Genomic DNA, 16,711 nt, shown 5'->3' with positions numbered 1-16,711 from the left:
CTCCTGGTCTCAGTTCACCTTCGGGTGCATGAAGGGTCGCTTATCACATGACTTAGAGTCTTGTCCTGAGCCCAGCCAACAAAGACACACTTTGTATAGGTCTGTGACCATCATCTGACATCTGCAGTCGCAGCATTAATTGGGGTCTGTTCTAGGTGTGGACATAATTCCCTAGCATACTGGTGATACTGTTTTAGAAGCAGTTAGAAAACAGTCAACGTACGAAGCTGAACTCTGGATCATCTTCAGAAAGGAAGGAACTGATGTCCGTGCGCACCGGTCCTGCTTATATACAACTCTACTCCATCACTTCACTGGAGTCCATCAGCAAAAAATTATGTAAGCAAGAATTTCAAGGTTATTTTCATATGATATTCCTATCCATGTGCAGACAACACGGTGCTTTCATTTTTTTGCTGATTTACTTGAAGGTATTTTTGTTCTCTATTTTATGTGATTTTTGATATCACATTTGGGTGGGAAAATTTCGTGCTCATTCATATTGAAGAAGAAAAATTCCCTGCTATAATTCGTGACTGTCACACAAACCCTTGCACAGCTCACCAAAGCTATCACTGCAGCAGAGACGGTATAAAAACAAACACACCAAATATTTGTCTGCAAAATATTAAACTTTATATATTTGATTAACATCTGTTGTACAAATGAAATACATTTTTACATATTTTAATTTATTCAGTTTTTTTCAAAATTTACATTTCAGGTGCTCTACAAAAAAACAAGGGATTTTGCAATCCCCGATAAATTATACAATGTAACGATTGTCCAGAATTCGAGTGCTTACTCATTGCAAAAGTAATAAGTGAATTGCTACAGGTTTCCTTTTTGTACCATTGATCCGAATCCACACAATTGTTCTTGTGTGTATATTGGGCTAAATTGACGCTCAAGTTCCTGCAATTGTCTTTGTGAACCCCTGCTACTAGACAATGAAACACTGTGACAATATTCACAAGACTATTTCATAGGATGGAGTAACAAGGCAACTGTCTAACCCCGTCTTATAACCAGCTTTGTAAAATATAAGAACTATTTGGTAAAATAATTGCCAATACACATACTTGCAATAAAAAATAAATAAAAGGAGTGCACAATACTCCAGGGTTAAAAATCTCGTTCTACTTTACGTTAAAGCACATTACACTTAAAACCTTAGTAAGTTAACCAGTTCCGACAGGGAATTATTTGAACACAAGTAAATTTGACATGTACAGGTATGGTGCAGCCACAACTAAAAAGAAAACAGGATTTATCTTGTATCCTGAAAGTCACAGATCGACCACAAGGATAATGGGCCACGTTCAATAACAACATTATTTGCTAAGACTGGTGCCATACATATTACACGAATAAACATGAGACCTGTAAACACCACTGCTGTGGTATGAGTAAGAGGTAAATACATTTTACACGCAAATGGTTACATTTTGGTGCTTCATCAGAATGAAAAAGTTAATCAAGATCCAATGACGGAAAAATAAATCCCTATGATATGGTTTGCAGAAAAACAATCAATCTCAACTTTTCTGGGAGGCAGTGTGAGGGGGGTACAAGCCGTGATACAAAAGTACCAATTGTAAATTCACAGTGTTCCGTCTGAAACATATAATTTTGGCCGACATATGGCCCAAAGCATCATGTGTCTTTGAAATACAGGTGCCATTTAGAGCATTCGTTCATTCGGACTTCCTTAGCATCAGTGTGTCTTTTGCTAAAGTAGTGTTTGCGAACCATGAGCAACATACACACGTGTTGAAAACTAAGACAAATAGATTATCAGATAGACGTTAAACATAACTTAGGCATTGAAGTGCAAGAATATTGATAGCCATGTTGTAATGTTACTTGCAGGATGCGTCAGACATGAATAAAGCTCCACTGCAGCAACTAAAATTATATGTTAAGAAATGCCTCTTTAATACATTTGGTGCATTTGCGCAACTCAAGAGTACAGTACTCCACAGTAATCCTTTAAGACAATGAAAATGAGGGGATATTTCTCTTTGCAGATGAATTGAGATGGCTAGCTAAACATTAAGTCGCCCATAACGGTGCCACAAAGAGAAGGAAATTACAAATAAGAAGGATAATTCAGAAAAGTGTGTGTGATAGAAATACAAAGACAGATAGATCGGGAACGGCATTCAGTAATTTAAGACCGAGGTATTTATACGTTTAGACCGAAACCAGATGATTATAAAGAGATTCAGGACAAAGTCATTCATTAATAGGCTTCTGGAGTGGTGAGTGCTGCCTGGACTTCAGTAGACCCAGGGCGTCTCCAATGCTAAGTTATTACATTTTGAATTCTAAATATGAAACGAGGCATAAAGTAAATACCTTGTTTAACACAAAGAAAAAATGCTTTTTTTGAATGTTCGCCTATTTTAACCTGACAATCATAGATGTATAGACCTTCAGCAGGTATGCTTTAGTACAGGAATAGTGACCTAAACCCGCACACGATGTGAAGTCCTCTTTTGTCATTAGTGTAAAATAATATAACTAACGACCCTGAGATCTCAACCAGAGTCAACCAGTACTAGAGAGAACAGCTTTTGGGAACACATGTAGTGTTCCATGATGTTGGCTATGTCTTCCTTCTTTTCACTAGACATTACAGCCCATTTAGGTTACTTACCAAAGCCTACATAAACTGTGTTTTGCTGTACAAGACACAAATTTTAAAATCTGACATGCCATACTAAATGTTGATGTATTCTATGGGTGGTATCTTTCACATGAACAATTTGTAGTGTGGCAGTGGAGGTGACCAAGGAAGAAACGCTCGATTCAACTAAAGTTATTTATTGTGAGATAATGAATGGAGGAGTAAAAACATCCAAGGCAATGTCTCTAAACAATTACGTTTTATTTTAATTTCAACTTGAATGAAGTAATAATAGATTGGATTACTCCTGAATCAATGATCAAATGTTCTTGTAAGGATGAAAGTCAAAGTCTATTTGCTAGCATCTGATTTTGTATAGTTCAGATTATAACCAACTAAAAACAATTAAAAGGTTCAGTAAAAAGTGCAGCAGTCTAATGTGAAAGGCAGTTAGAGTAGTGGATTTCAAAAGAATTAAAATGGAGTTCTTCATCCACATGCTTTTAAGAGATTGCAAAATTAATGTGTAATCGACATCTTAAAAGATGTTGCTCTGAAGGGCTTTATAATATGTTACTAAAATTATGTCACTAGGTCAAGTCACTGGGCTACAGCCTTACTACACCGGAGCAGGGCACTGTGCAAAATGCACTTTGATAAAGCTCACCTGTTTGAATAGTTGAAATCAGCTTGCGACACCCTTTAAATATATACAGTAACGGTCTGCCAATGGGGTTTTCAGTTCCATAATGTTCTAAAAAACTGGAAATTAAGTAAGCATTTAGAAGCTATATAAAATACCTAACTGCACATAAAGAAGGACACAATTCTAACTCATTCTATCATACTGATGTGTTGTAAAGGACACAAAATACTGAGTAATAAAGCCCATATTATAAGTATCCAATTTAAGTTTCCAGTCCTCTTGAATCTTAAAAATCGAAAGCCACAATTTCGCTGTGGTCACTCATGCTAGGTGAATTCACACTACACGTGTTCATAGCACTGCTGGCTAGAGATGCAGGCTGGAATTACAGAAAAGTACAAATCTGGATCTAAAAAATGCTCATATTCTCTGCCGCATACAATAGTATTCCGACAAAAGTATGCAGCTTTTTGAGGAATAAAATATTGGATAGCTACCACACTAAGCAAGCATTAAACTGTAGGCCAATTTAAATATCTGTTCCATCACCGAAACAAATTACCTCCTACTGAACTGTATTCCTCCTACTGGACAGTATTGTGTGTCAGCAACGGAAATTTAATGCTGAATGTAATATGTTAGAATTCAGCTACATGACTGGTCCCTCAAAGTCTGGGCTGACATCTAACTTATTCCTTGACCAACATCAAAAGAAAATTTACAGTTACCATGTCAACATAAAATGCCATTCTGTAACCCTCTTTGGTATATGGTTACCTGAAAACACATTACATTTTATTATGCATCTATTTGTATTATAGTGCAAGTTACCATCGTCTTCCATGCTTAAACCTAAAGCCTTGTATTGAGTTTTTTGATTAAAAAAAAATCCTAGTTCTGACTCATAAGCACATGCCCGGGTTTCCATCAATTGAAAGTGCTGCAACAAGATCCTTGAAAAAAGTACTGCATTTGAAGAAATAGCAATTTATCGCATAAAAGGAACACTCGGAATAGCTTGTGAAAGTTAGCCTGCATAATGTACATGGCTGGCTCAAATCTGTTTTATTGTAGTAGCAAAAGCTAAACTAAATCACTTTTTGAGGGAAAAGCAACTCAGGAAAATTGACTGATCCAATCATAATAATTATTTTGCTGCTTCAGATATTTAATAAATGTTTTTTGGCTCCATTTATTAGGCACACATAATTCAGGCATTTAGCAACGCCTGAAGCCAACAGGTTAACAGTAGGCTACACACAAGGTTGTATCTTGGTTAGATTTGGGGAGTGTGAAGCAGAGACCTCCCGAACATCATAGGGAATAGCCAATGAAAAAAGGTGTCCCCACCAGCGGTGTATGGGTAGGTGACTGAAACTCAGTAGGGGGTCAAGAAATGTAATGGGTGCCATTAGAGGGATGATCAGCCTTGAGAAAAGTAACAAATGTGCTTGAGGACATTCAAATCTATTCAAACATTGAAGTAGGTTATGCTTGTTATTTAAATTTTTTAAGGTAAAACTAAAGTTAGAGCACCTTGGCACTAAACAAAGATGCAATTATGAACCACTGCACCTCCTGTTGAGTAAACAAGCATGTTTCAAAGCATAATGAGAGGGGTATTGTCTCGTCTGGATCTTTTTCTTCTAAATTATCACTTTAAAAAAATTAGCTTATCTAGTGTGCTTAAAATCTGACAATGCGTACATATTACATAAATCTTCAATAGCACTTACCACAGGAATGTTGGTAAGTGACAACATATTTCAGTATCTTTATAAATAGCCTACCAATATTGGTGTCAATAGTATTAAAGTGTCTATGCCTGAACCTGGTGATATGGTACATATGAGTAAGGGGTAGCTTCCTTGTTTGTTGGACTCCAAATACACTTTAACCCGTGTTAATTGTGTGTTTGTTTAAGGATACCTGAATAAAATATATGTAACCCTCTTTTTAAAATACAGCACTATGTCGATTTTGGATGCTGTTAAATATATACTTCAATCGTTTTGATATAAATGTTGTTGCATTTTAAGTGAGGTGTGTATGTATTGTGAATACATGTCCATATTGGTGTTTAAGGATAACAGTTTTCAATAAACCTTGTTTGCAACCTGACCTGAACCATGTTTTTAGTATTTTTCAAAATGGTGGGAGGCATTTCTATGGGTGCAATTTATAGTGCAAGTTGCTCCATATGCTAACTGCAGCACTAGGGAAACCTCTAACCTCTATTCCTTATAGCGGAATTGGGAAGAGGGCTAAGAGTAGGCTCTAATATAAGGATCTTGGCGAGTATGAAAGGTAGTATCCCCTGAAAGTGTACATCAAGAAAGAAGGTGAGTTGGAGAAAAGCCAATGACAAGAGATTTAAAGAGGATTGGTTTCCTATTTTGCAGTACGTGTTGGGCTCAGACTGCGCTCGTTACACGTCCACACTTAAGCAGCCCTTCTAGCAATCTGGCTGTGACTAATTGTACATAGCATCTGAGCTTTCTGGGGCTGCCAGGTACATGTTATTTCCATGGCTAAGCAAAGACTGGATAAAGGCATTTACCACTGTCGCATGTAGATGGGCTGTTCATGCAAAATTCGACACAGTGTCTTAATGTGGTGGTAACAAGTGCTGGTGAAAGTAGTCGGATGAAGCCATCCCAAAAGGAGATTGCCAGAATGTAACCAAAACCTCTGTTTTAGATCAGCTAATTTTAAGAATACTGTTGGCATTCATCACTGAACAGTAGCCTAAAATAAAGTTAATAAGTAGGCTAAAACTCATTGACCACACACGAAAGCCTACTTGTCAATTTAAATGTGTGTTGTCTGGGTAAGAGCAAAATGTTTGCCAACCTTTACTTTTTATAACAGGGAGGCTAAAAGGTCACAACTAGATATCACAATGTGGACAAAACAGATTCCTTCAGAGACACCTAAATCTAAAATGAGTTTGAGCAGCTCAGTGGTAAGGCTATTCTCTAAGAATTGTCCATAAAGAACGTCTTAAACCATTCTAGAGATGTTCATCTGAATTCAGCATGGTGTAGCTGGTTAAGGAGGAGGATACAGGCAATGGTATCAAACGTTGTTAATGAATCTAACAGGACAGGCACTCTAATACCACTACAGTTAATCTTCTTCCCAGATAATCTTGAACAGGTTGACCATGAGTTGAGAAGAATTTACAGGGAGAAAGCTGGACTAGGCAGGATCAAGTAACCGATTAGATTTGGCAACTACTAAACCAGCCCTACAACTACTTTCTCCAAAAGTATAACAAGGCGTAGTAGTAGGGAGACGGGTCTGGAGTGTAACTCAGACATGAAATATTTTTATTAAGATCGGTCTTTCTATTGTGGCTTTTCATTTCACAAGGATGCATCCCCTTCCAGCAAACAGTTGAATACTTTCGTAAGACAAGACCATTCAACAATGCTCCAGCCAAAAATCTGAAAACTCTAGCTGGCTACAATTCCCTGGGAGATCCAGATGAAAAACATCTTACAGAACAGACTCTAGCTGAGGTTGTTTGGTAACAGACTGTAGAGTAATATCTTGTCATGTTTAAGAGACTTCCGATATGAAAAAATGTATACTCGTGCAAAGCTCCTCAAATGGAAGACAAGTGCAAAATGGCCTGGGAGCATTTTAGCCCTGCAACAACAGTTCTTTAGGATACCCAACTCATCTGCTTGGAGTAGTGCCCAGTTTTTGCAGACCTACTTTAGCCTTTTATACCATTACTGTTAAAGCCTAACATTGTGAATGAAGTCACAGGCGTGTCCTCACTATTGCTCAACTGGACACACTTCTAGATTAGTTTGACCCAGTGCAAGGGACAAACATGTTTTTCTTCTAACTGTCTGCTAATAATCCATGGAAATGTCAGTGAATTAGAGAATACAATTATGAGAAAAGATTGCATAACATTGGCGAGTTGAGCACGTGGGATGGAAAGAGTGTTACATGCAGGCTACAAGTTGTAGTTCCAATGAGTTCAGGAAGTTGACTATCTACTGCTGAAACAATGAGGACACCTGTAAGTTGCAGATACCAGTGGTAGTAAGATAGCTTTTTAGGTATATACATTTGCGATGTGCATTTGTGTTTTCATGTGTGGGACCTCAAAGTCACAGCTATTAAGTATTTGACATTGTGTGAACCTAGCTAAAAAGAGCTAGAGAGAACAACAGAAATTATATTCTTTACCAAAAATGTTACGTGACGTAATTAGGACAGAGTTCTGCATGTGGTTTGTTATTGAAACCAGATCTAAAATAACAGAACGTGATGAGAATTTGGGTCGGATATCAAGGTCGCATTGGGATGGTAGGTCACAGGAGCCTGTGGCAAAAGAAAAAGCTACCTGGTCGACGGTTTAGATCTCCAACAAAATAAAAAGGTGACTTCTAACTTTTGGCAAATGTAATCCTGAAAGTTAGGATTGTCTTGCTAAAATGCAAAGCTGTGAAATATGAATATACATATTAAGAATTCAAATTAAACAGCATTTCCGACTTTTCCACTATGAAACATATAAATACAAGTCAGCATGTTGTGCACTCGTCTTGATCTTCCTCTGAAAACAGTAGAGCTATTAAACATATTACAATGTTAATTACCCTATTCTCCTCTTTTCCATCACATTAAATATATAAACACTGCCGAGTCCCCAAGAACCTGAACAAAAACGAAGTGAACACTTTTTTTAGAGCACAACTGATCAGAAGAATAGTATTGAAATTGATAGGTGAGGCTGTGCCACACCAATAAAAGCCATCAATTCCCAATATGTGCAAATCATTTCCTCTATTCATTCCTGACTTTTTCTTTGTGAGAGGGAGGAGTTAGTGTATACAATCTCTTAAACGTTTCAAGGAGGTGTGTCTATGCTCAGAGGCTGCTAATCCCAATGAAAACCCGGCACAGACACCGATACATCTGACTGGAGGTACACAGACCAACCTATCAATGCCAGAATCCATCTCTTAAGGCGGAGTGTCACATCACAAACACTCTTGACCTCAGATTCGCCACTGAGGAAATGGTGTTGACCTGACAAGGAAACACATTCTTTGGTTAACAGCAAAACCTAAATTAAAATGGTAGGCTGATAGTCTAATCACCTTGACAAGGTAATGCTGAACACATTGTCGTTGCCGGTACAATAATACCAACTTTGGAAAAAAAACATTCACAGTTTAAAAAAAAAAAAAAAAACAGCTCAAACTTTTCTGGTAAGTGGTGACTTCACACATCAGACAAAGTGCTTAGACACCTTTGATCACATGCTGTGTCATTTGAATGTATAGAAGAAAACTACACCTCAGATGTGGAAGCATTTCTGTTTGAAACCGTTAAACGAATCATACAATGCAGGAAATGTCAAAGTGTGCACATGGGCAAAATACTTCACCATCCTAAAAATAAAACTTATAGCCTTTGAGTAAAAACATTTTACTTTGGTGCAATGTATAAAAATGCGTCATAGAGATTACAAGGACGGATTTTTACAGTGGCCGGTTTGCAATCTTATGGAAACGAACTCATTCCTTTAACACGGTCACTCAATCAATATCCCAAATTTGTGGTTAAAAAACAAATCTGTCAAAAGCTGGGAAGTGTGTCCTTGAAAAGTGGAGCTCTGCTATTCGAAGGAACAAAGGAAGATTACAATCACGCTGGAATAAGGAATGTTCCTCAGATCTTTCTTTAAATATTATTCAATAGACATCAAGGAAAGTTCTCAAATCAAATCGAAAAAATCTTTAAAGCAACATTTACATTTTTCTACAACCTTTGTTGCACTTAGCAGGAATACCACAGAATAAATGTGCAAGATGCATTTCGATTTCGGTCCGAAGTGTAAATACATGTGACATTTTCCCTTATATCCATCCACTAGTTTAAAAACCACTGCAAATCTTTTGGGTTGGAATAGTTCCTCAAGGGCTTCAAGGTTAAGGACAAATAGACAAGAATGACATTTGTTGTGAATGCCCATGGAAGTGCATGAGCACTGCCATTAAATACTTTGAGACATGCCAGTGGTTCGAATTAGAAATGGTTTCAGACCATTCTGCTTTTTCAGTAACCAGCTGCATGCCCATCAACAATCATTTTATTCCCGTAACCACAGAGATAAGTCACGACTTAACAAAGTGCTCACATTCGGAACTCAACATTTGGAGCCAAATGTATTCTGCTTGTGTTTAAATCCTTTTCTTCGGTTTCTCAGTGTAAAGCTGTGGTGGCAGGATTGTAAGGTAGTGGCAGGATCGAACAGTTGGGTTTTCTATATTCTTATATATTTGCACATAAAAGACCCTTTCGCAAAGCATGATTTCTTGCCAAGAACACTATTTTCAAGTCGGTCTTTGTGGCGTTCATTGCATAATGTGAATTCTATGAGCAAAACTGTTCTTTGCGTCCAATCTGATGTGGTCTTCTTGAGGAACCACGTTGTTGACATTTCCTAGCCTACTGCGCTCCAAAACAGATAGCACTGTAAAGGGAACTTGGCTACTAAAGTCCTTGGGTGTCACAACTGCATGTGCGTAGTTGAACTTCCACTAAATATGGAGCCAGCCCGCTCAGGATGACTTCCGACTAGGGGAGCCGGTTAATGTTACCCATTATTTACAGCTCCACTTTAAAACCTTTAATGAAAGGTAGTCCTGTCGGCACCTTCCGTTTATAATCCAAGTATTGATCTCCGAAGAAGTGAATCAGTGTGAATTCCTCCTCTTCTATTCGCTCTTTGAAAAATCGCCATGATGCCACTGCATAGCCAATTGTGCAGACAGGGTTGCAGAGTAAAACCTTAAAAACAAATACATTTTCAGAATTAGATCACTTGATAGCTCAACATGACATTTAAATATATATGCACATACATATATAATTTGATTGTTTTATTTAAATGCAACTAGCCGCATCAGAGCACATACATACATGTAGGAAGCAAGGGGTACACAGCCATCTCAAAACCAGCGTCGTCAAAGAAACAGGCAGAACATTAAAACATAGCTGAAATAAATTAGTATTATCATTTTCCTGAATCAAAAGTGCTGGTAAGGTATAAAAGTATGTAGGCCTAATGGAAGATTACTTCCAATTAGATTAGGGTCCCAAGGCATAAAATCAACTTATTTATGGATGGCATCCTTCTTACACTAACTACACTCCCGGGGTCCCTACCGGGGTTAGTTGTGGAACTGGACTAGTTTGAAGTAGTGTCCGGCTTTAAAATAAAGCCAGACAAGTCATATATCCTTAACCTCCCAGTACGCTTGCAGGACATCCCTTCCCTGCAAATGCAAGGCTTTTTTTCAATGGGCTGCCTCCTCGATACGGTACCTCTTTTTCGCATTACCAACTGACTGGAGGAGTGGTCGAGGGTAACCTAGGTGGAATACTGTAAAATAAAACCCTAAACACACACACACACACACACACACTCACTCTATGGGAACATATTGTGGTCAGGAAAGGCCTCACAGCCTACCCATTCCCGAACACACCAACAGCTTCAAATACTGACTTCTCTACCTTTGATTGAAAGGATTTTTCAGATTGGGTAAAGGGGGAATGCAGGATCCTAAAAGGCAACTTTCAAAGACAACCTATTAAACTGTTTGAAGAGTACAAAAAAGAGATTCAGATCACAGAGAAATGCCGACTCAAATATTGCCAGTTACGACACTGGGCACTATACCCATCCAACTCCTCTGCTGCCATGAGGTCTCTCACCCTTTGAGATCCTAGTAAGCACATGCTCAGACATGAAAGGTTTAATTTACAGGACAGAACATGTCCTCCAAGACTCCAAACCAACACAACTCCATACTTATCAATCTCGATGGGACAGGAACTTGCATAAAGAAATATCATCCAAAGACTGGAACAACTCTGGCACAACATACCCAGGACCATGCGCAGTATTCACCAGAAATAATCGACCTTAAACCTTCGTAGAATGTTCCCCATGGCATCAACCCTATGCTGGCATTGTGGGTTGCAGGAGGGGACCTGTCTGCACATGAAGTAGTCCTGGGCAATATTTCAGAATTTCTTTTGAGGAGATCCTGGGCCAAATCAATGGAACCGCAAACTCAGCTGGTCTAACCACATTGAGTCCAAGCGTAAAACTTTCAAACATGAGACATAACTGACCTGGACAGGATGCTCATCCGTCATATGACAACAGCTGTCAAGCAAATCCTAGCTCTCTTCTGGAGAAAAAAATGTCCCCACATAACACTCTGGTTCCATAAACTCTGGCCAGTCCTTGCCACGCATCAGATTACTAGCGCATTCAGAAAAGAAATTCTCGTGTACATGGCAACCTTTGATAGACCACATGCCCAGAATAAAATACCAGTACTTCACTCAACGACTCTGCGCACAACTTTTAGAATGATACATGGGTCCAAGATAACTGGAGATGCATTAAGGCCTCCATACGTCACAAACAGCTACGTGTTATAAACCAAGCAAATGCTGCCACAATCTCTAGATCTTCTTAGTTCCCACATATCAACATGCAGCAGTCTCCTACGGGTCATACTGCTCACTCCCCTAATGAGACCTTAAAATTCACATGCTGGCACTCAGTGTACCATGCACATAACCTTGACCAAACGATGGCCTTTTCACAGCACTAAGGCGCTTACCTGGATCCCTTCTAATCCTTTTGTTTCCCCCAACCCATCTCACCCCAGTTTTGCAATACAACAATCTCCTGGCCCATATGGTCAGAACGCTTGGAATTTCTCAATATAGTACGTCCACATGTTTGGTCTTTTTAAGCATATTGACTTGATCCTAGCAGTACTTTTGAAAACTAACAAAAAGATTCCACACAAATTAGATTGCCATTCTTAAGAACATTTGGTCATCTCCAAAGTAGGGGATCTCAATGTAGTAGAGCCCGAACAAACTAGAATTTCTCCATTTCATTGCCTGATACATTGGCAACCTCAAGCCGGTCTCATTTTAGACCAGGCACAGTACACCAAAGAATAGCCACTGCTCATGGAGTTGTCATTGGACCATAATGATTGGTAACTGTGTGCCAATTTTACAGGAGTCTTTACATACCTCCGTCTGAACAACACAAGGTTTATTTCTCCTCCACGAACAATTGATAAGCTAATTTTACCAGGCTGTTCAAACTATTAATAGGAGCATGCATTGGCAATGCCAAATGTTTTTGCTTCGGAGAATTAAAATTATAATACATGGGATAAAGCATCACCTAATGCACATTATAAGGCTAATGCAAGTCACAGAGTAAGTTCCGTGACCATAAAGAGGAACAAGGATGAAGTATGTGTTCCTTTAGAAGGAAACTGAAATCTGAAAGTATGGCAGAGGGTATTTTAGTTTTTTATTTAATACATTGTCACACCATCCTCACAATCCACCTAAATTCTTGGGGTCACAGTGAAAGACACAATAATGTACGTATTATTGGGGACACTGAAAAATCGGAAAATCCCGCTGCAGATCTCCTTTTGGAGGACCTCATCCTAAATTACCTCGCCCCCAAAGGCCTAAGTAAATTGTTTACCGTGGAGCGCGCGCACCGAGTACCGGGTGGGAAGTCTAAGCCGGGTGCCCCTCCGAGGCCGATTATCGCCAGAATTTTCAACTTCAGAGACAGAGACGCTATTCTGCAGGCATCGCGGGTGAAGTGAAGTTTGAAAACACAACGGTGAGCTTCTACCCGGACTTTACCCAGTTCGTTCAGGGGCAGAGGATAGGGTTTCAGGGGGTGAAGCAACGGTTGAGAGACATGGACTTGAAATATGCGATGTTATTTCCAACCAGGCTCCGTGTCGAGTATGAGGACCGGAAGTTTTTCTTTGACAGTCCCAAGAGCGTGAGTGACTGGCTGGATACATTACTAAAGCGGGGAGATCGAGCGGAACACTCGGGTGGAGCGGAGGGTGGCGTGCCGGAGCAAGAATGACAATGTGGTTTCTGATTTCCGAACAATTACCATACCATACAGTTCGGTTTGATGTCTTTCATACTTATGTGATTTATGGTGGCATACCGAGGGTGGCGGGGGGAGTGGGACTCTTTCCTCCTCTGGGTTTCTTTTTGTAGACTAGTTTAATGTTAGGGCGACAGGCACACTGCAAGTTGGGGATGCTTTTGAGTCTAACGCAGGGGTGCAGGGGGGGTATTGTAACGGGATCATGTTGGGGGTGGAAGGGGAAGTTTGGGAATGTTTCACTTCAAGGCAACGTTCATTCTTTTATCTGGGTACTGTGTTCGCTATGGGGTGGATTCTGCATTCACTTCCGGGATGGGGGTAGTGGATTGAAACGGCTGTGTTGGAATGTCAATGGGTTGTGGGAAAGGATAAAGCGGGGAGTAGTGTTGCAACTGTTGAGACGCCTCTCCCCTGATGTTGTGTTGTTGCAGAAGACGCACTTGATTGGAAACACTTGTCACGCCATGAATCGGCAAGGAAATCGTCTCGCTGTACACTCTGGGTTCACTACTGGTTCTAGGGGCGTGGGCATCCTAGTCAAGAACTCTCTCCCTTTGGAAATAGACAACATGGTTCTTGATGACAGGGGGCGCTACGCTGCAATCACAGGCAGGTTGGAGGGGAGGACTGTCTCGCTGATTTCTGTATTTGTCCCGCCTGGTCTACAGACCTCGACTTTTGCTGATCTTGGGCGTGTGGTACTGGGGCTCCCAGATGGTATACTGGTGATGGGCGGAGATTTCAATTGAGTTGTCTCCGGTAGTGTAGATCGCTATCCCCCAGAGACCTCACTAGGTCACAGTCTTGGTTAAGTGGGCTTTTGGAGACACTGGGTTTGGTAGACTGTTGGAGGTTGATGCATCCGGGACAGGTACAATACACCTTCCACTCTGGGGCCCACGGCAGTCTCTCCAGACTGGACTATGTTTTGATGCCGGCGGTGCAGGCCTCCTCTGCCAGGGAGATTAGACATCTGGCCCGGGGTATATCAGATCACCCCCCACTGTGGCTCCAGATCAGCACTAGTATGAGTGTCGAGGGACGGGTTGCCCCGATCAATCCCTGGTATCTTCGCAACCCAAAAACTCGAGCTGACTTGATTAAGTCCCTGGATCAGAACTTTGCTGAGAGCGAGGGGTCCGTGTCCTCCTCAGTGTCACTGTGGGAGGCATTTAAGACGGTCATCCAAGGACAGGCTTTATTGTTAATCGCTGGTGCCAAGAAAAGTAAGACTGAGGAGGTGGTCCGTTTAGAGACTGAAATAACTGAGCTAGAAAAGGATTTGGAACTGGGTGTGACTTGTAACAAGCTTCATGCCCTCAGCCACAAACAACTGGATTACAGGGCCCTGGTGACGGATGCCGCTAAAGTCATGAGTAGAGAGCAGCAGGACAGACTGTATGATGTGGGAGATAAGGCTGGGAAACTGATCGCTTGGCTGGATAAAAAGGAGAGGGAGAGTTGTGTGGTTCCTGTGATTGAGAAACTTGATGGAGTGTGTGTGACTGATCAGACTGAGATTGTCGAGTGTTTCGCAGAACATTTCCGAAATGTGTACTCCTCAGTCTCCGATAGACCGGAGGAGGACTCCCACCTGTTGCTGCGTGCCATTGCATTGCCTCACCTGTCGGAATCGGATAGGGACTTAATGGACGCTGTATTTTCAGCTGACTAGGTGGCCCTCGCTATTCGCTCTGTGCGCTCAGGCAAAGCTATAGGCCCTAATGGCCTGCCCATCGAACTCTACAAGTTGCATCCTGACAAAATGGCGCCGTATCTCCGTGATATGTTTCTAGAGTCACGAGACATCGGCTCCCTTCCTCGTGATCAGCGTCTTGCTACCATCGTGGTGATTCATAAGGTGGGGAAACCACGAGATCGCTGTGCGTCCTATAGGCCCATTTCGCTCTTAAACGCCGAACTAAAGATTCTCGCTAAGTAGCTGGCAAACCGCTTGATAAAAGTAATTAGTGATTTGATTCATCCGGATCAGTCCGTTTTCATCCCACACCGCAATACAGCACTTAACCTGAGGCGCTTGCACTGTGATCTCGCGAGGGCGGCATCGCTGCGTGAGCCTGCCATTTTGGTTTCCTTGGACGCTACGATGGCTTTTGATACGGTGGAGTGGCCGTACCTCTGGGCCGCTCTTGCAAAATATGGTTTTGGTCCTGGTTTCATTGGCTGGGTGAAACTTTTGTATGAGGAGCCATTGGCACAGGTGGTAGTGAATGGTCAAGTCTCTAAGCCTTTTGTTCTTGGGAGGGGTACGCGGCAGGGCTGTCCGTTGTCCCCTCTTCTTTTCGCCTTTGCTCTGGAGCCCCTGGCTGCCTGGCTGCGATGGGAGCCTTCGATGAAGGGTATTCAGTGGACCCCGGAATTTGAGGATCGCATATCGCTCTATGCGAACGACATTTTGTTGTACCTCACGTCCCCTCGTAAGTCGTTGAATGTATTGTTTGATGTGCTCACCTAGTTGGGAAGGAACTCCGGCCTTGTGATCAATTGGACCAAGTCCTGTGTGTATGTGCTTTCGGGTGATACCCCCCCTTTACCGTGCCGTTGTCCCATCCGATTTAAGTACTTGGGGATCTTTATAACTTTAGATCCCGTGGCTCGTTATTATCGTAATCTGCTCCCTCCCCTTCAGAGGTTAAAATCTGACTTTGTGGGCTGGCTCAAGCTACCGCTTTCACCACTTGGGCGCGCAGCTCTTTTTAAAATGATGTCCTTACCGCGATTTCTATATGCGCTCCAGAATACGTTTGATGTTATTCCGGCGAGTTATTTTTGGGAGGTGGAGAGTTTGCAGAGACGATTGATCTGGAATTGACGCTCGCGTATTGCCCTCGCCAAGCTCACGCTTCCTTGGTACGACGGAGGTATAGCACTTCCGGATATCATGCAATATTATTGGGCTTCTCAGTTGGGAGAGATCAATCATTGAATGTATGGACCAGCCTCTAACCCTGCATTCGAGATGGTAAGTACTTGTTACCGGGTGGGGACTATAACAGGGCTCTTTATTCCAAAGCAGCAGGTAGGGAACTCTCGGGACCCACCAAGACAGAGGTACGAGTGTGGCACGATGCGAATGCGGCAACGGGATGGAGGGTTCGACTGACCGTGCGACTCCGCTTTATGCGTCTGAAAGACTGGGTTGCCTGTGGAAGACAAAAGGATTTGAAAAATGGGATATGATTGGTATTAGTAGGGTGAGTGATCTATAGGTCAAGAGTAAAATCAAGACCTACGAGGCACTGAAGGTAGAGTATTCTTCCGTTATGCACAGATTACCCACGCATTGAGTTCGGTTTTTCCTGAGGGTATTGACATCCCCGAATCCTCCCCACTAGAAGATCGGGTGCTTGACGGACACGTGCCCGACAGCACTATTTCTTTAATATATAAGAAATTGATTAATAAT

The 16,711-nt window shown here is 41.4% G+C and overlaps 1 protein-coding gene across 1 annotated transcript in view; it reads right to left on the bottom strand.

Annotated features, from left to right (window-relative positions):
• Positions 1 to 613: 613 nt before the first annotated feature.
• Positions 614 to 16,711, bottom strand: part of ICMT (isoprenylcysteine carboxyl methyltransferase) — a 131,372-nt gene continuing 115,274 nt past the window's right edge. Inside the window, exon 5 of the mRNA XM_086921719.1 lies at positions 614 to 10,100. Within this exon, the coding sequence (XP_086777845.1) occupies positions 9,918 to 10,100 (183 nt within the window). The 3' untranslated portion in view covers positions 614 to 9,917. The remainder of the gene's footprint in view (positions 10,101 to 16,711) is intronic.

The sequence above is a fragment of the Lissotriton vulgaris genome, chromosome 5 (genome assembly GCF_964263255.1).
Source record: "Lissotriton vulgaris chromosome 5, aLisVul1.2, whole genome shotgun sequence".
Taxonomy (NCBI): Eukaryota; Metazoa; Chordata; class Amphibia; order Caudata; family Salamandridae; genus Lissotriton; species Lissotriton vulgaris.
This window is presented reverse-complemented; position numbering and strand designations above follow the sequence as displayed.